The 20185-nt window shown below is 46.2% G+C and overlaps 1 protein-coding gene across 3 annotated transcripts in view; it reads right to left on the bottom strand.

Annotated features, from left to right (window-relative positions):
- elovl5 (ELOVL fatty acid elongase 5) overlaps window positions 1-20185 on the bottom strand; it is a 100806-nt gene that overhangs the window by 38826 nt on the left and 41795 nt on the right. For all 3 annotated transcript variants that reach the window (XM_055636166.1, XM_055636163.1, XM_055636164.1), the window contains exon 2: window positions 16096-16162. In XM_055636166.1, the coding sequence (XP_055492141.1) occupies window positions 16096-16153 (58 nt within the window). In that variant the 5' untranslated portion in view covers window positions 16154-16162. The remainder of the gene's footprint in view (window positions 1-16095; window positions 16163-20185) is intronic.

Below are 20185 nucleotides of genomic sequence, written 5' to 3'. Positions count from 1 at the left end.
TGTGTTCACATGCAGATTAGTTTACTGCATGAAACCCTAGAGCTTCAAAGGCCTCATGTAGTCTTGTCATGCGACTTCGAAATAAAATAGAAAGATTAAACGAGAACTTACTGTTTAAACACCCACACACATTATGTGTGATAAAAACACCCACACACATTGTCGTCTGTATAGATCACGGATCTTCTTGAAGTATTTCCTGTTGAGGTCCCCCTTAATGGGAAATTGCACCATGCACTTACTGACGCAATACACACCAATGCAGGCATCATTTTCCCTGCCGCATTTCATACGTGAGGATATCATCACTGTGAGCAGCCTGCATTCTGATTCATAGTCATACAGTCATATTGTGTGAAAACAGACCCTTCGGCCCATCTTGACCACACTGACCAACATGTCCGACCTGCCTGCATTTGGCCCATATCCCTTCAAACCTACCCCATCCATGTACTTGTCTAAATGTTTCTTAAACGTTGCGGTACTACCAGCCTCAACTATCTCGTTTCAAACACCCACCACCCTTTGTGTAAAATAGTTAGCCTTAAGGTTCTCATGAAATCTTCCCCCCACCTTAAACGTATGTCCTCTGATTCTCAAGTCCTCTACTCTGGACAACAAGATTCAAGGAGAGAAACTGAAGATAAAGGTTGTGAGCAAAGACCTTTGCTATTTACCTCACAGAAAGGCAGCAGCCACACTTTGATTAAATAACTCCTGTTAGGACATTTCCGTTCGCCAAGTAGGTCTGGAATAGGTTGTTGTGTCGAGTTTCATCTCGATCAACTGCGAAACACAAGACCCAATACTATTCCCAGGGGCTCACTCCAAGATAAACATCAACTACTGCAAGAAGCAGAAACATAGGAACGGCAGATGCCAGGTTACACAAAAGGGCACCTAGTGTCAGTCGATGCTTCACACTTCATTACTCCACTGAGATGTAGAGGTGGTGAATGCTACGGGGAAACTATCTTTTAGTTTAGTGATACAGCGCGGAAACAGGCCCTTCGGCCCAGCAAGTTCGCACCAACCTGCAGTCCCTGCACACTGACACTATCTTACACAATTTACACTTTTTACCAAAACCAATTAACTTTTCTTCAAGAGGTGGAGAACTCTTGCAAAGTAGTGTCGGAAGGAACTGCAGATGCTGGTTTAAACTGAAGATAGACACAAAAAGCTGGAGCAACTCAGCAGGACAGGCAGTATCTCTGGAGAAAATGAATAGGTGACGATTCGGGTCAAGAACCTTCTTCAGACTGAGAGATAGGGGAGAGGGAAATGAGTGATATCCTTTTGCTAGAAGATTGGTTAAAGTCCACTTTGTTCTGCCTGACACTTGTTGGTCTTCCAGGGTGAGGAGACACCCTCTAGCGAACAGCCGCCGTGTGAAGGGGTACGGAACGGGAGATGTACTGAAGCTCGGTGTGGCCACCACAAGGGTTCAGTGGGGGAGGACCACGGTCTAGGGTCCTTCTGCTACCAGACATCTAAGGTCTGGGGCCTATGTAACAACCTCTCAAACATCTCACCAGCGCATTGTTTAAGAAGGAAGCAGGGTTCGATGCTTCGATGGTGCTTTGTAGTCACATGTGCGAAGTGCAAACGCACAATTACATTTCTTTTCTCACAAACAGGTTTAGTTTAGAGATAGTGCAGAAACAAGCCTTTCGGCCCACCGAGTCCGCACCAACCAGCGAGCCCGCACACTAACACTATGCTACACACACTAGGGACAATTTACATGTACGCCAAGCTACTAACCTGCACGTCTTTGGAGTATGGGAGGAAACCAGAGATCCCAGAGAAAACCCATGCAGGTCACGGGGAGAACGTACAAACTGTGTGCGTGTGAGATCATTTATACCATCCATACAAAGTACGTGGATAGAGTGGATGTGGGGAGGATGTTTCCACCAGTGGGAGAGTCTAGGATCAGAGGCCATAGCCTCAGAATAAAAGGACGTACATTTAGAAAGGAGATGAGGAGGAATTTCTATCGTCAGAAGGTGGTGAATCTGTGGAATTCATTACCACAGATGGCTGTGGAGGCCGTCAATGGATATTTTTTATGGTAGAGATTGACAGATTCTTGATTGGTGCGGGTGTCAGGGGTTATGGGGAGATGGCAGGAGAATGGAGTTGAGAGGGAAAGATAGATTTGCCATGATTGAATGGCAGAGTAGACTCAATGGACCAAATGGCCTAATTCTGCTCCTATGACTTACGTAACTGTGCCCACAATCTGAAGAAGGGTCCAACCCGAAACGTCGCTTGTCCACTCCCTCCATAGATGTTGCCTGACCCGCTGAGTTCCTCCAGCACTTTGTGCTTTTCTCAAGATTCCAGCATCTGCAGGTCCTCTTGCTCCCCCTCCATGACATTGTGTATCGGACTTTAAGGTGGAGTTTGACAGCTTCTTGATCAGTACAGGCAGGCGTCAGTTACAGGGCGAAGGCAGGAGATTGGGGTTGAGGAGGAAAGATAGATCAGCCATGATTGAATGGCAGAGTAGACTTGCTGGGCCATATGGCATCATTCTGCACCAATGACTTATTTACTGTGTGTTCTTCTTATTATTTACCTCAAGTTTACTCCAAGGATGTAAATAGTCCCAATTCTCTTTCCTGGTGGGGTTTTTTTTGCATTGAATAAGCACAAGGTGCTACCTGCGAGGGATTGGAAGTCCTATATTCATAAGTTCATTTTCTCCTGCCTTCTCCCCCTAACACCTGACACCCTCACCAATCAAGAATCTATCTATGTAGGTCTTAAAAATATCCATGACTTGGTCTCCACAGCAGTCTGTGGCAATGAATTCCATAGATTCACCTCCCTCTGGCTAAATAAATTCCTCATCTCCTTCCTAAAAGAACGTCCTTTAATCCTGAGGCTATGAGCTCTTGTCCTAGATCCTCCCACGAGTGGAAACATCCTCTCCACATCCATTCTATCCAGGCCTTTCACTATTCAGTATGTTTCAATGAGGTCCCCCCTCATCCTTGTACACTCCAGCGAGTACAGGCCCAGGGCCGTCAAACAGTCATCAGACGTTAAGCCAGTCATCCCTGGGATCATTCTCGTAAACCTCCTCTGGGCCCTCTCCAACGCCAACACATCCTTCCTCAGATATGGGGACCCAACAGGAACAACAGTTGTTGGCACTGGACTTTGCCGTGATCCACAAAGCCTTGCATTGTTTTCCAGGTACATAACACACCACTAGCTGAGCACAAACAGATAGAGGTTGTTTATTTCCAGTGTATGGCGCTTGCTATTGACTGCACAGAGCACAGGGGATCCACCTGGTAGAGCATGACAAACGGCACAACACCAAACTAACAGTCATGTTAGCTCCAGAGACACTGTGTGCAGAAGGCTGTCAGCGGTCTAACACGGACCCAGAGTGCTGGAGTAACTCAGCTGGTCAGGCAGCATCACTGGAGGACATGGATCAGTGACGTTTCAGACCGGGACCTCATTGACACTCACAGAATAGTAAAAGCCTTGGATAGAGTGGATATGGAGAGGATGTTTCCACTCGTGGGAGAGCCTAGGATTAGAGGTCATAACCTTAGATTTAAAGGACGTTCTTTTAGGAAGCAGATGAGGAGAAATTTCTTTAGTCTGAGTGGTGAATCTGTGTAATTCTTTGCCACAGAAGACAGTGGAGGCCGTCAGTGGATATTTTTAAGGCCTTGATCAGTGGTTCTTAACCTGGGGGTAAAGACCCCCATGGGGCTTTGGGGCTTTACCAGGGGTCATGAAGGGGTCATAAATAACATATTACCATTTGATGAGCCCATTTTTATGAACTTAACAAAGGTACATACCACATACAGTATTGTGTTGGCGTATGTGTGTACGTATGCCAAAAAGGTTAAGAACCACTGGCCTAGATAGATAGATTCTTGATTATTACGGGTGTCAGAGGTTAGGGGGAGAAGGCTGGGAAATGGGGTTAGGAGGGAGAGACAGATCAGCCATGATTGAATGACAGAGTAGACTTGATGGGCCACACATACGCCAAGTTCTACTCCTATCACTTGTGACCTTATGGCAAGAAGGGTCCCAACCCAATCCCTGGCCCGCTGAGTTACGCCAGCATCTTGTGTCTTTCCTTGTCTCAGACACTCTTCTGTGATTCCTGCTTGTACAACATCCCACCCCACACCCCTACCCACACTCTTTTTCCCCACTGGCGAATGATAGCTGGATACAGGTGAGAGGATGTGTGGGGGGGGGGGGGTTAATAGGCAGATGGATGTGTGGGGGGGGGGGGGGGGTTAATAGGCAGATGGATGTGTGTGGGGGGGGGGGGGTAATAGGGGGGGGGGGGGGGGGGGGGGGTAATAGGCAAATGGTTGGACAAAGGCCCAGAGATGAGAAGATCACAATCTGCAAGGATCTACACTGTGAATTCTAGGGTTTGGGGAATGTTGTACACCAAAGGGACCCAGGGGTGTAGGTACAAAGTTCCTTGAAGCTGGCATCACAGGTAGATAGGGTGGTCAAAAAGATATTTGCCCTCCATCAGTCAGAGTATTGAGCATAGAAGTTGGGAGGTCATGTCGCAGTTCTATAAGACGTTGGTGAGACCTCATTTAGAGTATTGTGTTCAGTTGTGGGCACCGTGTAACAGGAAAGATGTTGTCAAGCTGGAAAGGGTACAGATCAGATTTAACAGGATGTGGCCAGGATTCGAGGGTCCGAGCCATAGGGAGAGGATGAGTAGGCTGGGACTCTATTGCTTGGAGTGCAGGAAGATGTGGGGTTATCTTATAGAGGTGTATAAATCACGAGAGGACTTGATCGGGTTCACGCACAGTCTCTTGCCCAGAGTAGATAAATCAAGAATCAGAGGACATAGGTTTAAGGTGAAGGGGTAAAGATCTAATAGGAATCTGAGGGGTAACGTTTTCACACAAAGGGCAGTAGGTGTATGCCACAAACTGCAGATGGGGTATTTGAGGCAGGTACTATTGCAACGTTTAAGAAACATTTAGACAGGTATATAGATAGGATAGGTAAAGAAGGATATGGGCCAAACGCAGGCAGATGGGACTAGTGTAGATGGTCGGTGTGGGCAAGCTGGGCTGAAGGATCTGTTCCCATGCTGTATGACTCTAGGCCAAAAAGTGTGAAGAGGTCCAAATTGTGAAGCCAGAGGAAGGAATGGAGGTGGAGGGGGGAGTGAGGGGGAGGACAGAAATGGGTGAGAGTCCAGGTGGGGGGAGGGGAAAAGAGCGGGAATACAAAAGGTGGGGGGGGGAGTGGGTGATTAACCTCAACAATGAGTCTGAATGAACAGAGATAATAAATAAGCGGTTTTAATTCTTAAAGACTAACAGGGGCAACTAGAAGTGCAGGAAAAACTGCAGGTGCTGGTCTACACTGAAGATGGACACAAAATGCTGGAGTAACTCAGCGGGCCAGGCAGCATCTCTGGAGAGAAGGAATGAGTGACCTTTCTGGTCGAGACTCTTCTTCAGACTGAAGAAGTGGTCTTGACCCAAACGGTCGCCCATTCCTCTACCATTTTGTGTCTATCTTAGGGGCAAAGAGAATTTAAATCTCATTCCTTCTCCATTCTGGATTCTTGCAGAATTGCCCATGGACGGGGGAGCACGAGCCAAGGCAACCTTCCCGTAAACCAAAATGCAACACTGGAGCAATGTTCCCACAAATGGAGATATTGGTATAAAGGAGGCAGTGTTTATGTGACAGAGGATTATTGTTACATTACCATTTTCCTTTCGAGAAACTAGTTTCCAATAGGTAAAATTGCTCTTGCAACTCTTAAGACTACTGTTTTTTTGCAAAACCCGGCACAATAAAAGCTTTCATTTTCCCCCCAAAGCCCTTAGTACAACGTGTTTTGTCTAGATTAAGACACAGATAACTTTGAGGTCATTTGTTCTCATGGGATATATATACTGTTCTTATTCAACTTTTAAATCTGTGGGTTCAGCCAATTTATACAGCTGTTACACTGTTACACAGCTAAACACAAATGTGTCTTTCTTTACATTTGCTCTGCAGTTTATATCCCTTATTCAGCTTGTTCAGCAAATGCCTTCCAAACAAAACATTGTGTGAAGAAAAACATACCCAAAGAATAAGCATTTTGCAGAAAAAGCCTACTCACTGGAAATATAATATTACAGGATTGCACCAATCCTAGAAAAAAATCACAGTGCCAGCACATATGATACTAAAATATGAAGCTAAATATCTGGGATCATGAATCATACTTAATCCTGAGGGAAAATAGTAAAGGAAAAATGCAAGACCCTTGGACAGATACATGGACAAGAGAGGTTTAGAGCGGTATGGGATTAAATGTGGGCAATTGGGGCTGGCGTAGATGGGACATCTTGGTTGGCATGGACGAGTTGGGCCGTAGGGCCATTTGCTGCACTGTCTGACTACGACTCGCACACACACACACACACACACTTATGTATGGGGAGAATGCTAGACAAGATTTTTAAGATTTTAAAGAAAGATTTTAAATTCTAAAGAAGGGTCCTGATCTGAAACATCACCTATCCATTTTCTCCAAAGATACTGCCTATTCGCTGAGTTACTCCAGCACTTTGAGCATATCGTTGGTATTAACCAACATCTGCGGTTCATTTTTATTACATACAGTCACTGAGTCATAGAGTGTGGAAACAAGCCCACAGCGGCCAACATGCCCCGTCCACTAGTCCCACCTGCCAGCATTTGGCCCACATGCCTCAAAACCTGTCCTATCCATGTACCTGTCTGTTTCTGGCAGCTGGTTCATACACCCATCACTATTTGTGAGAAAACGTTACCCCTCAGATTCCTATTAAATCTTTTCCCCTTCACCTTAAACTTATGTCCACTGGTCCTCGATTCCCCTTCTCTGGGCAAGAGACTCTGTGCATCTACCCCATCTATTCCTCTCAAGATTGTATACACCTCTATAAGACCATCCCTCATCCTCCTGCATTCCAAGGAATAGTCCAAGCATACTCAACCTCTCCGGATAGCTGAGACCCTTATGTCCTGGCAACATCCTCATAAATCTTCTCTGTACCCTTTCCAGCTTGACAATATCTTTCTGATAACATGGTGCCCAGAACTGAACACAATCCTCTAAATACGACCTCACCAACGTCTTATATAACTGCAACATGACCTCCCAACTTCTATACTCAATACTCACACAGATGAAGGTCAATGTGCCAAAAGTATTTTTGACCACCCTATCTACCTTCAAGTGTGTACCTGCACTCCTAAATCCCTCTGCTCGACAACAATGCCCAGAGCCCAACCATTCACTGTGTAGGCTCTGCCCATGTTAGACTTCCCAAGTTGTAACACCTCACATTTCTCTGTAATAAATTCCATCAACCATTCATCAGCCCACCTGGCCAATTGATCAAGATCTTGCTGTAATTTTTCACAACCATCTTCACTATCTGCAATACCACTCACTTTTGTGTCATCTGCAAACTTGTGAGGTTATCTACTTTGGTAGCAAAAACGGGAAGGAAGATTATTATCTAAATAGTGTCAAGTTGGGAAAAGAGGAAGTACAATGGGATCTGGGGATCCTTGTTCATCAGTCAATGAAAGTAAGCATGCAGGAACAGCAGTCAGTGAAGAAAGTGAATGGCATGTTGGCCTCCATAACAAGAGGAGTTGAGTATAGGAGCAAAGAGGTCCTTCTGCAGTTGTACAGGGCCCCCCAGTGAGATCACACCTGGAGTATTGTGTGCAGTTTTGGTCTCCATATTGGAGGAAGGCCATTCTTACTATTGAGGGAGTGCAGCATAGGTGCACATGGTTAATTCCTGGGATGGCAGGGCTGTCATATGCTGAGGAGAATGGAGCGACTGGGCTTGTATACACTGGAATTTAGAAGGGTAAAAGGGGATCTTATTGAAACATATAAGATTATTAAGGGTTTGGACACACTAGAGGCAGGAAACATGTTCCCGATGTTGGGGGAGTCCAGAACCAGGGGCCATAGTTTAAGAATAAGGGGCAAGCCATTTAGAAAGGAGATGAGGAAACACTTTTTCACACAGAGAGTTGTGAGTTTGTGAAATTCTCTGCCTCAGAGGGCGGTGGAGGCCGGTTCTCTGGAAACTTTCATGTGAGAACTATATAGAGCTCTTAAAGATAGCAGGGGACATGGGGAGAAGACAGGAACGGGGTACTGATTGTGGATGATCAGCTACGATCACATTGAATGGCGGTGCTGGCTTGAAAGGCCATATGGCCCTACTGCACCCATTGTCTATTGTGTGGGCAAGTTGGGCTGAAGGACCTGTTTCCACGCTGTATGACTATGATAGGCAAGTGGGACCTGGTTGGTTGGCATGGGTGAGTTGGCCAAAGGGCCTGTTCCCATAATGCATGGATCTATGACTCTAGGGCAACGTGGATAGAGTGAATGTGGGGAGAATGTTTCCACTTGTGGGAGAGTCTCAGACCAGAGGCCTAATGGCCTATTTCTGCTCCTATAAGTTATGAACATATGAACTTGTGGCTAGAGGTGACGTCAAACATAAGCAGCAAGAGTTAGTTCCTTGCTGATGGATTCAGCACTGAAGGCAGTTTCATGGCCTCATCAGGTCAGGGAAGGTGGACACAGTGGCATTAAGCCCAAGAGGACCCTGGCTAACTGAGACCAAAAGTAAAGGCAGATCTTAAATGGGCTTGTATCACTATGGAGTCAGGTTACAAGTGGACAGCCCCAGGATTCAGTGCCAGTCGCTATCTATGTATTGTAAGCATTAATGTTTAGTTTAGTTTAGGTCAGTACAGTTTATTGTCACTCGTGCTGAGGTACAGTGAACAGCTTTCTTAGTTTAGTTTAGAGATAGAGTGTGGAAACAGCGAGTCTGCGCTGACCAGCGATTACCTGTAAACTAGCACTATCCTACACACAAGGAACATTTTATAATTTTCCCAAAGCCAATTACCCTACAAAACAGCACGTCTTTGGAGTGTGGGAGGAAACCAGAACATGCTGAGAAAATCTACACAGGTCACGGGGAGAACGTATCAACTCCGTACAGACAGCACCCATAGTCAAGATCAACACCAGGTCTCTGGTGCTGTGAGGCAGCAACTCTACCGCTGCACCACCGTGCCACTCACTGTTTCTGCTTCCGTGCCATCCAGTCAACGGAAAGACAATACATGATTACAATCAAGCAATCCACAGGGTACAGATACAGGATAAAGGGAAGAATGTTTAGTGCAAAATAAAGTCCAGTATAGTCCGATTACAGATAGTCCAAGGGGAGATGGGAGGTCTTGTCTACTCTCTAGCTGTTGATAGCATGGTTCAGTTGCCTGATAACAGCTGGAAAGAAATTCAGCCTCACAGTAATTAACTGTGAATATAATACCAAGCCAACAACCATAATACAGGAGGAGTGAATTAGGCTGTAGAGGCTTTTAGTTAGATTGGTGATGTGACATTTACCAAGGTCAATGAATGTTAGTGTGTATACACTTGGGTACTGATAACAGCAGCAGGCAAGGTAACAAATAGATGCTTATAAAATGGATGGTAAGCAAAACTAAATAGGAATAGAAGTTAATCGCTTCCGACTCAAGATTCAAGCTCATGAACAGTGGGCCCTTCATTCCATCATTCCATTACATAAATAATATTTTTATAAACCCGGTCGGTCAGTGACAACATCATGGGACACAGTAGCGTAAAATCTTTTTTCCTGGCTCAGAAAATATCTCGTCAGTCATTGCAAAGAAAAGCAACAAGAGTGGACTGAGATCAATAAGCACAAAATTAAGACTTTGGATATTTGCCTGCTAGATATTGTTGATGGGGAATGATAATAATTGGTACGAGGATGCAGTGCTGATGTCAAAAAGAATTAAATCTATAGAGCCACTGTTTCACAGCACCAGACACTGGTGTTCGATCTCCTCACCTCAGGTGCTGTCTGGACGGAGTTTCTACGTTCTCCCTGTGGCCCCATGGGTTTTCTCCGGGTGCTCTGATTTCCTCTCACACTCCAAAGACGTGCAGCTTGTACCCGATTGACTTTTCTAAATTGCCTCTAACGTGCAGGGAGTGGATGAGAAAGTGGAATAACATAGAACGAGTGCGAACGGGTGATCGATGGTCGGCGTGGACTCAGTGGGCTGACAGGTGCTTTCCAATGTGTGTCTCTCTCTAACCTAAACCATTTACAGTACGGAAAAGGCAGAATCATTCATCTCCGAAGTTGTTTGTATTTTAGAAGAGGAATCAGCAGGAGGATTGCTAACGGCCATTCAAGAAAATCTTCAATTATTATTCAGAAGAAATAGGGCATTGAGTTTAGCGCCAGTGTTTAATGTGCAACTTCTCCCACAGAGAGAAGTACTGGATAGGGCAGGTTGCAAGAAACAGGACTTTGGAGCTGGCTGATCCGTTGCCACACTGTTCCGGTACCGTTGGACTCTCTTCAGGGAGACCATGACCTATGTTGGTCCAGCAAAACCAATAATTCAGAAAGGCTCTGGAACCAAGGATGGCAGAAAATCGGTGGTGGACCTGCCCTTTGGATATTTTGTTTTGATATTCCACAGAAGTATAATCAGTTTTGTATTGAACCTGGTGAGCTTAAAGGGAACTCAAGGAAAAGGGTCCCCGGAGTTTTTAAAGGAAATGTGGAAAATGGGGTCTAGCAAGTTTGAAGAGAGTATAGGAACTAGAGCCTTGGTGTGCTTCAAAAGTAGAACGAGAACGAGAGCTCTGGCGTGGTCATAGGGCATGTGAGGAAACAGGACCCCGTGTGTTTAACAGGAGAGTGGGAAACACGGCCATGATGAGTTTGAAGAAATGAGTTTCAGGAAATAGGGCCCCAGTGTATTTAAAGGGAATATGTTAGATGGGGCCCAGTAAGTTTGAAGGGGCTATGGGAAGGCCGCTGACGCCAACAGAATCAACAAGCTCATCAGAGAGGCTGGCTCGGTCCTGGAAGTGGAGTTGGATTAATTGGAGGTGATTCTTGGAGGGGAGGATGCTCCTCAAACTGCAGAGCATCCAGGACAATACAGCTCACCCCCTTCACGACATACTGGTCACCCTGAGGAGTACCTTCAGCAAGATGCAGGACAGAACGCCACAGGAGATCCTTCGTCCTTGTGGCTATCAAACCGTACAACTCGTCCCCCTTCTGTTCTGGGGTAGACTGAGACTGATTCCCCCCCCCCCCTGCACATCCCCAATCTTGGACTTTTCACTCATTACACTTTAATTTTGTGTTTCGTGTATATTGTTGTGTTTTATGATTGTTGACAGACCAATTTTCATCCTAGGATAAATAAGGTTCTATGGTATCGGATACCAGGCCCCAGAGAGTTAATGGAAGCTTGGGAAAGAGGGTCCTGTTGAGGTCAAGGGAGCAATAGAAATTGCGGCAGGTTAGTCAGGCGGTGAAACGTGGGGATTGCTGAACATTTGGTTAGCAGATTAACTTGGACAGGGTCCAGGAGATTCAGAGGGCCCGTCCAACATTCTTGCACAATTCACCGTGAAGGAACTGAATCTCCAGTGGGTGGAAATTTACTTTTGCCTGTGGGAATACAAGATATGCCACAACAGTCCTCTTGCCACTGTTTAAAATAACCAGAGCACCATGGGGTTACAGCGGCTGATCAATGCATGTGACACTTTTCCATTCGACAAAGATTGTAAACAACAAAGCAGCAAGACGCATGACTGTCATCTAGACAGACACAAAAAGCTGGAGTAACTCAGCGGGTCAGGCAGCATCTCTGGAGAAAAGGAATCGGTGACGTTTCCGGCCAAGACCCTTGTTCAGACTGAGCGTCAGGGGAGAGGGAAACGAGAGTTATAGACAGTACATGGGACAAATGAATGAGAGATATGCAAAAAGCAACAATGATCAAGGAAAGGTGGAGCCCACAATGGTCCATTGTTGGCTGTGGGGTAGGTGATAACAAGTTATACAGACGGTGAAACTCAACAGGACAATCCTGAAACTAGCACGACGGCAAGGGCGGGGAGGGGTGTAGAGAGAGGGGATGCAAGGGTTATGAAATTAGAGAAATCAATATTCATATTGCTGGGTTTTAAGCTGCCCAAGCAAAATGAGGTGTTGTTCCTCCAATTTGCATGTGGTCTCACTCTGACAGTGGAGGAGGCACAGATGTATTGTATTGTATTGGTCAGTGTGGGAATGGGAGGGGGAGTTAAAGTGTTTGGCAACCGGGAGATCATGTAGGCCTAGGCAGACTGAGCAAAGGTGTTCAGCAAACGTGTTCTGGGATCGTTCAGTCTGCACTTGGTCTCGCCAATATATAGGAGTCCACACCCCCATCTTCTCACTGTCATATAGATTCTCCACTACCATTCGACTAAGTTAAGGGCGGCACAGTGACGCATCTGGTAGAGCCACCGCCTCACATCTCCAGCAACCCCGGTTCGATCCTGATCTCATGCTTTAAACTTGAAAGATACAACACAGAAACAGGTCCTTCAGCCCACCAAGTCCATGCCAACTAGTGATCACCCCATACACTAACACTATCCTACACAGGAGGAATAATTTTACAATTGTACCAAAGCCAATTAACCTACAAACCTGCACGTCTTTGGAAAGTGAGAGGAAACCAGAGCACCCGGAGAAAACCCACTGAGTCCACGCCAACCAGTGATCACTTCACACTAGCTCTATGTTATCCCACTTTCTCATCCACTTCTAACACACTCGGGACAATTTACAAAGGGCCAATTCACCTCTAAACCCGCACATCGTTGGAAGATGAGAGGAAACCAGAGCACCCGGAGTAAACCCACACGGTCACAGGGAGAAAAGACAAACTCCGTACAGGCGGCACCCATAGTCAGGATCGAACCCGGGTCTCTGGTGCTGTAAGGCAGCAACTCTACCACCGCGTCACTGTCCCATTGACTTTCAGAGCTGTTTGTGTGGAGTTTGCAGGTTCTCCCTGTGACCATGTGGGATTCCCCCCTTTGGTGCTCCAGTTTCCTCCCACAACCCAAACACCTGCCAGGGGAACTGCCCACTATACATTGGCCCTAGAGAGTGCAGGTCAGTGATTGAGTCTGTGGAGAAGTTGATAGAATGTGTGGGGGCAATAATACGGGTTAGGGTAGGATTAGTCCAAGCGCTTGATAGTTAACAACAACTTGTGTAGAGGGCCAGTTTCCATGTTGCATTGCTCCACAACACTGGAGCAGCTTCTTCCCCACAATCACTTGGCTATTAAACATCACAACCTCCAAATAGGCTCAAAATTTCATAGAATTGGGGGCATAGGTTTTGACTTTGCACTACTATTGTCTATTTATTTACCTGCTTTTTTTAATATATACCGAACTTTGTTTTTTGTTGCTTATTATGGTGTTTATAGAGTAATATGTTTAAATATCTGCCGTGCTGCTGCAAGCATAAATGTCATTTTCTCATTTTGGGACATATGGCAATAAAATATTCTTGATGATAACTGTTACATTACAACATACTTTTCTAAATCGCATCAAATAAAATTCCGGCCACAAATATGATACCAGCCAATGATGCACCAGACAAGCTACAACAGAAAGGTACCAGAGTCGGATGGCTGATGTATTAGTGAATTTAGTATAGTTTAGTTTAGAGATACAGCGGGGAAACAGGCGGCATTGGCCCACCGAGTCATCGCCGAACAGCGATCCCCGAACACAAGCACTATCCTACACACATTGGGGCCAATTTACAATGATACCAAGCCAATTAACCTACAAACCTACATGGTTTTGGAATGTGAGAGGACATTGGAGCTCCCGGAGAAAATCCACGCGGTCACAGGGACAATGTACAATCTCTGCACAAACCGCACCCATAGTCAGGACTGAACCTGGGCCTCTGGCACTGTGAGGCAGCAACTCCACCGCTGCCGAATATGGGTGTAATTCCATGATTCATCTCCTGCGTGACTCCAGAAAAAATAAAATGCAATAAAATAGCAATGATGAGAGGGGATTTGATTGAGGAAAAATATTTGGAGCAGAATCAGGAGGTTTTAACAATTTAACACTTCCAGTGGTATGATGATGGGTATGTTAATTTATCCCAAAAAAATCTAATTTACTCAGGACATTAATAGTTATTATTGTTCTTCATGCCTGAAATATAAAGGGCAATAATATCTCACACATCACACCAAACACTATTCTTAGTCCTGGATCACTTGACTTTTATTTTTATGTAAGATTGCCGTAGAGTTATGGAATCATATAGCATGGAAACGGGCCCTTTGGCCCACCTTGTCCACACCGGCCTACACATGGCATCAACACTAGTGGGCCATACCCCTCTAAACCTTATCCATGTACCCGTGTCCGTGCCGACCAGCCATCACCCTGTCCAATAGCACTGTCCGGCACACTACAATTTTACAGAAGCCAATTAACCTACAAACCCGCATTTCTTTGGAGTGTGGGAGGAAACCAGAGCACGTGGAGAAAGCGCATGTGGTGCAAACTCCGTACAGACAGCACCCATAGTCAGGATCGAACCTGGGTCTCTGGCGCTGTAGGGCAGCAACTTTACTGCCGTGCCACCATACACAGAATTCAATTATTCAATAAGGGAAAAAAGAGGCAGAAGCGAGAAATCCCTCGGCTTAATGACTTCAGTTTCTCCCTCCACAATCCTAATCTCAGCGAGATTAAGTCGTGAAGAGTGTTTTATTGTCATATGCCAAGGGCTGCACAGTAGCGCAGCGGTAGAGTTGCTGCCTTACAGCGCCAGAGACCCTGGTTCAATCCTGACCACGGGTGCTGACTGTACGGAGTTTGTGACCGGGTGGGTTTTCTCCAGATGCTTTGCTTTCCTCCCACACTCCAAAGACGAACAGGTTTGTTGGTTGATTGGCTTCGATAAAATTGTGGGCCTAAGGGCCTGTTTCAGCGCTGTATCTCTAAAACTACAAAAACTAAGAGTGAAGAAAACCTTTGTTATTTTGATCCAATTTGGATTTGTTGGTTCTCATTCACTTAGCTTGTCCACACAGAACACAGAGTGTTGAAGTAACTCTGCAAATCAGGCAGCATTTTTGGAGGACATGGATTAGGCAATGTTTCGGGTCAGGACTCTTCTTCAGACTGATTGTAGAAGAGGAGAGAAAGCTGAGGAACTACGGAAACCTAGAAAAGCCTACTATAATCAGTCTGATGAAGGCCCCGACCCAAAACGTCACATATCCAATTCAGATGATTGGCAGTCACCGAGGTACGTTGTTGAGTAGTGTGACAGCCGCAGGGAAGAAGCTGTTCCTGGACCTGCTGGTCCGGCAACGGAGAGACCTGTAGCGCCTCCCGGATGGTAGGAGGGTAAACAGTCCATGGTTGGGGTGAGAGCAGTCCGTGGCGATGCTGAGCGCCCTCCGCAGACAACGCTTGCTTTGGACAGACTCAATGGAGGGGAGCGAGGAACCGGTGATACGTTGGGCAATTTTCACCACCCTCTGCAGTGCTTTCTGGTCGGAGACAGAGCAGTTGCCATACCATACTGTGATACAGTTGGTAAGGATGCTCTCGATGGTGCAGCGGTAGAAGTTCACCAGGATCTGAGGAGACAGATGGACCTTCTTTAGTCTCCTCAGGAAGAAGAGACGCTGGTGAGCCTTCTTTGGAGCGTGGGAAGAAACCAGAGCAGCCAGTGTTAACCCATGCAGTCACGGGGAAAACGTACAAACTCCGTATAGACAGTAAGCATAGTCAGGATCAAACCCGGGTCTCCGGCGCTGTAAGGCAGCAACTTTATCGGTGCTGCCCACCGGTTCCCTACAATTATTTACACCAACTGTATCACTTGAGTTTTACTTTACGGCCTTGGAATGGCTATTCATCTTAAGATACACCCATTAAAATAACTGCGCCGAATAAGATACACATTACTGTCAGCGTTGGTGCCAGCAGCTGAATTAGTGCTCACACAATGATTCTTTACACCCTGTCCTTTACAATACAATGTTAACTGCCAGCCTGTGTAAACCCTCGCATTGCATGACAAAGCAATGTTTAAAAACAAACACAGCAAGTAAATGCCTACTTACCCCTCGGCCCAAACCATGAAACAAAATAGTCGTTTAGAGTCCTGTCCAGCGTTTCCATGTTTAGAATCTGTGGTGAATAAGTAAATAATAATATAAATAGAATGTTAGGGATTGTGAACACAGTTCTTCTCTTTCTGGACCTTGGCCAGGCCTTTATTGCAAAACTTAATCCAGCTTTACTATCCACCCACAAATGGGTAATGGTGATGCTTTGGAAAAGGTCCAGAGAAGGTCCATTTGACTAATTCCCAGCATAAAGCGTAAATACATCAACGTTAGTAAAATATATCTTGATGTCTTACTGGATAGACTCGTCTTGTACTCGCTAGAATTTAGAAGATTGAGGAGGGATCTTATAGAAACTTACTCTTAAGGGGACAGGCTAGATGCAGGAAGATTGTTCCCGATGTTGGGGAAGTCCAGAACAAGGGGTCACAGTTTAAGGATAAGGGGGAAGTCTTTTAGGACCGAGATGAGAAAAACATTTTTCACACAGAGAGTGGTGAATCTGTGGAATTCTCTGCCACAGAAAGTAGTTGAGGCCAGTTCATTGGCTATATTTAAGAGTGAGTTAGATGTGGCCCTTGTGGCTAAAGGGATCAGGGGGTATGGAGAGAAGGCAGGTCAGGATACTGAATTGGATGATCAGCCATGATCATATCGAATGGCGGTGCAGGCTCGAAGGGCCGAATGGCCTACTCCTGCACCTATTTTCTATGTTTCTATGTTTCTAATCAAGACATGTGTGTAGGAAGGAACTGCAGATGCTGGTTTACACCGGGATAGAAACAAAGTGCTATAGTGACTCAGCATCTCTGGAGGAAAGGAATAGGTGACGTCTTGGTTCGAGACCACTCATCAGACTGAGAGGCTGCCTTGTATTTCCGCTGACTAGTTAGCATGCAACAAAAGCTTTTCCCTGCACCTCGGTGTACGTGGTAATAAACTAAACTCAACTGGCTGCTGTCTGGTGAAGCTAACACCAACTCATTCATCTCCTTCCATCGGTTCTTGCTGGTTGAGGCCAACATCGCCACTTACAAAGGGAAGGTTCTTCATAACCAGTCGTCTCCTGGGGCCAGTTGCGATGAAGTAGAAGGCAATGGATTGGAATTATCCTCACATTTCCCCTCCTTCTCCCAACTGGACTGAGGTATTACCTGTCTATTCTCTCCCAGAACGTTACAAGGCACCAGGAAGCATGTAGCGAATACACTTCGATCGATACATGAGGCATCACAATCGTGTGGAACCTGGTCATAATTTGTAATCTCTCGTCACAATCACAGCTTCTTATCTTACAATGTGAACTCTCTGACCCTGGTCTTAGTTTTTTACTTTAGAGATACAGCGTGGGAACAGGCCCATCGGCACACCGAGCCCACCCCGCACACTTGTTCTATCCTACACACACTAGGGGGCAATTGATAGAAGCCAATTACCCTACAAACCTGCACGTCTTTCGTGATGTGGGAGGAAACCGGGGAAGCTGGCGGAAACCCACGCAGTCACGGGGAGAACGTGCAAACTCCACACAGATAGTTCCCCCCTGGTCAGGATTGAAACGGGGTCTCTAGCGCTGTGAGGCAGCAACTCTACCTCTGTGCCACCATGCCGCCCACATAGAGTTCCCTCGCTCACTATCCATAATGGTGCAATGTGATAAAGCCCAGGTCTGGACACACCAAGAATTAAGAGTGTTTCATCGTTATATGCATCGGCAACGGAACAATTAAATTCAGTTTGCAGCTTTACAGGCACATTAAATGCAACGCAAGTAAATATACCAAAGATAGACACAAAGTGTTGGAGTAACTCTAACAGTGGGTCAGGCAGCATCGCTAGAGAGAAGGAATAGGTGAGGTTTCGGCTCGATAACATTCGATAGACTGAGAATCCAAGGAGAGGGAAACTAGAGTTACTCAAGCATTTTGTGTCTATCGTCGGTGTAAACTAGCTTCTGCAGTTCCTTCTTACTCAAATAAATGTACAATCAATTATTAGTTACAAACCAGACCATAACGGTGTCAACTAAAGTACACAGTGAAACCTTATACAAATTCCATAGTAATTTGGTGCTAGGGTAGGGTTAGAGTTAGGGTTGTGCAGGGTGGTTCAAGAGCATGATGGTTGATGAGAAGCTGTTCTCAAACCCAGAGGTAATGTTCTCAGGCTTCTGTACCTCCTGCCCGATGATAGCAGAAAGAAGAGTGCATGCCAAGGATGGTCTGGGTCTTTGATGATATTAGCTGCCTTCTTGAGATGTAGTTAGTTTATAGTTTAACTTAGTGTGGAGATACATCGCTGAAACAGGCCCATGGCCCCGCTGACTCCACGCCGACCAGCGATCACCCGGTGCACCAGCACTCTCCTACACACGAGGGACAATTTACAATTTTGACCAAAGCCAATTATCCCACAAACCTGCACGACTTTGGAGGATGAGAGGAAATCGGAGCACCCGGAGAAAACCCACGCGTTCACGGGGAGAGCGTGCAAACTGTGTGAGACAGCGCCCATAGTCAGGATCGAACCCGGGTCTCTGGCGCTGTAAGGCAATAACTCTACCCCACAGTGCCACCTGTAGGTTCCTACGACGGTGGGGAAGTCAGTAACCTTGATGGACCGGGCCGTGTTCATCACTTATCTTCTCCCAAAGTGCCCCTCCCACATTTTTATTAAGGTGACACATCACTATCATGTGAAGGTGCCCATGTACAGCTCAGCCTCTGTCAGTGTCAGAGTCACAGCTTGAAAACAGGCCCTTCTGCCCAACATGTCCCACCTACACTTTTCTCACCTACCTGCATTTGGCCCATATCCCTCTAAACCTGTCCTATCCATGTACCAGTCTAAACGTTTCTTAAATGTCGCGATAGTCCCAGCCTCAACTACTTCCTCCGGCAGCTTGTTCCATACGTTCCCACCACCCTTTGTGTAAAAAAGTTACCTCTCAGGTCCCCATTAAATCACCTTCACCCCACCCCGGCACAGGGTGTCTGTTTGTGAGCGACTAAGGAACGAGTGGAGGAGAAGTCCTGGAAGCTCACAGGACACAGGTTGAAGAGGCGGTGGGAAGAGTTTCGATGTCATGGTGCTCAAGGGATGGTTCTCCACCCTGTGAAGAGTGGACCTGTTGAATTGGTCGGCCTGCCCTCTCGTGACCATCGGGTTAGCGCTGCGGAGAGCCACCTCCTCAACAGCATCAGGTTTGTGACGAACTATCGGTAGAGGTTAACGTGCAGACGACAGCACGCGGGCAGAGGGTGCGACCAACTCAGAGTGTGTGGAGAGGAACTGCAGATGCTGGTTTATAAATTCTGCATGGGTGCAGCGGGTAGCTCCGACGCAGTCGTCAATGGAGCAGAGATAAGAGTGTGGGGACAGGGTCCGGGTACACCTGGAACAGGGATTGGGTGAACCAAGGCTGGGGATCAAAGGGGTCTGACGGGGTCTGGGGTCTGAAGGGCACCGACCCAAAACATCCTATCCATATCCTCCAGAGATGCTGCCTGACCCGCTGAGTTACTCCAGCACTTTGAACTTATCCACGGCCAAGCGCGGACAATTTTCAGAGGGAGGAGATGATCGGGGAGGTCTATTAACTCAATGGCCTTGAACCATACACGTGGACAAAAGTGAGAGGAGAGGATGGGGAAATAGTTGTTTAAGGAACATTTGTTTTACTTGTATTGTGGTGTTGGGTTTGGCTTGATTCATTTCATACTTTAAATACTTGAATGAATCTAGTTTTGTTTTTGTTTTTTTAAAGTGGGAGGATATTGACCTTGAGATCAATACAAGGTGCATTGAAACAATGTTGTATGAAGCTTATTGACCACCTTTGGGTGTTTAAGTGCTGTGAGTCAAACGTCAAATAATTTCATCATTCATGCCAGCAGCATTAGGCCATTCGGCCCATCAAGTCTACCCCGCCATTCAATCATGGCTGAACTATATTTCCCTCTCAACACCATTCTGCTGCCTTCTCCCCGACACCCGTATTAATCAAGATGAAAAATCCCACCTCCATATAGTGCTCGGTAGTCCATATCCCCATTACTCTGGGGAGACCACACCTGGAGTATTG

Source organism: Leucoraja erinacea, chromosome 5 (assembly GCF_028641065.1).
Source record: "Leucoraja erinacea ecotype New England chromosome 5, Leri_hhj_1, whole genome shotgun sequence".
NCBI classification, from domain to species: Eukaryota; Metazoa; Chordata; class Chondrichthyes; order Rajiformes; family Rajidae; genus Leucoraja; species Leucoraja erinaceus.
The sequence above is the reverse complement of the archived record's forward strand: the minus strand, read 5'-3'. Positions and strand labels throughout refer to the sequence as shown.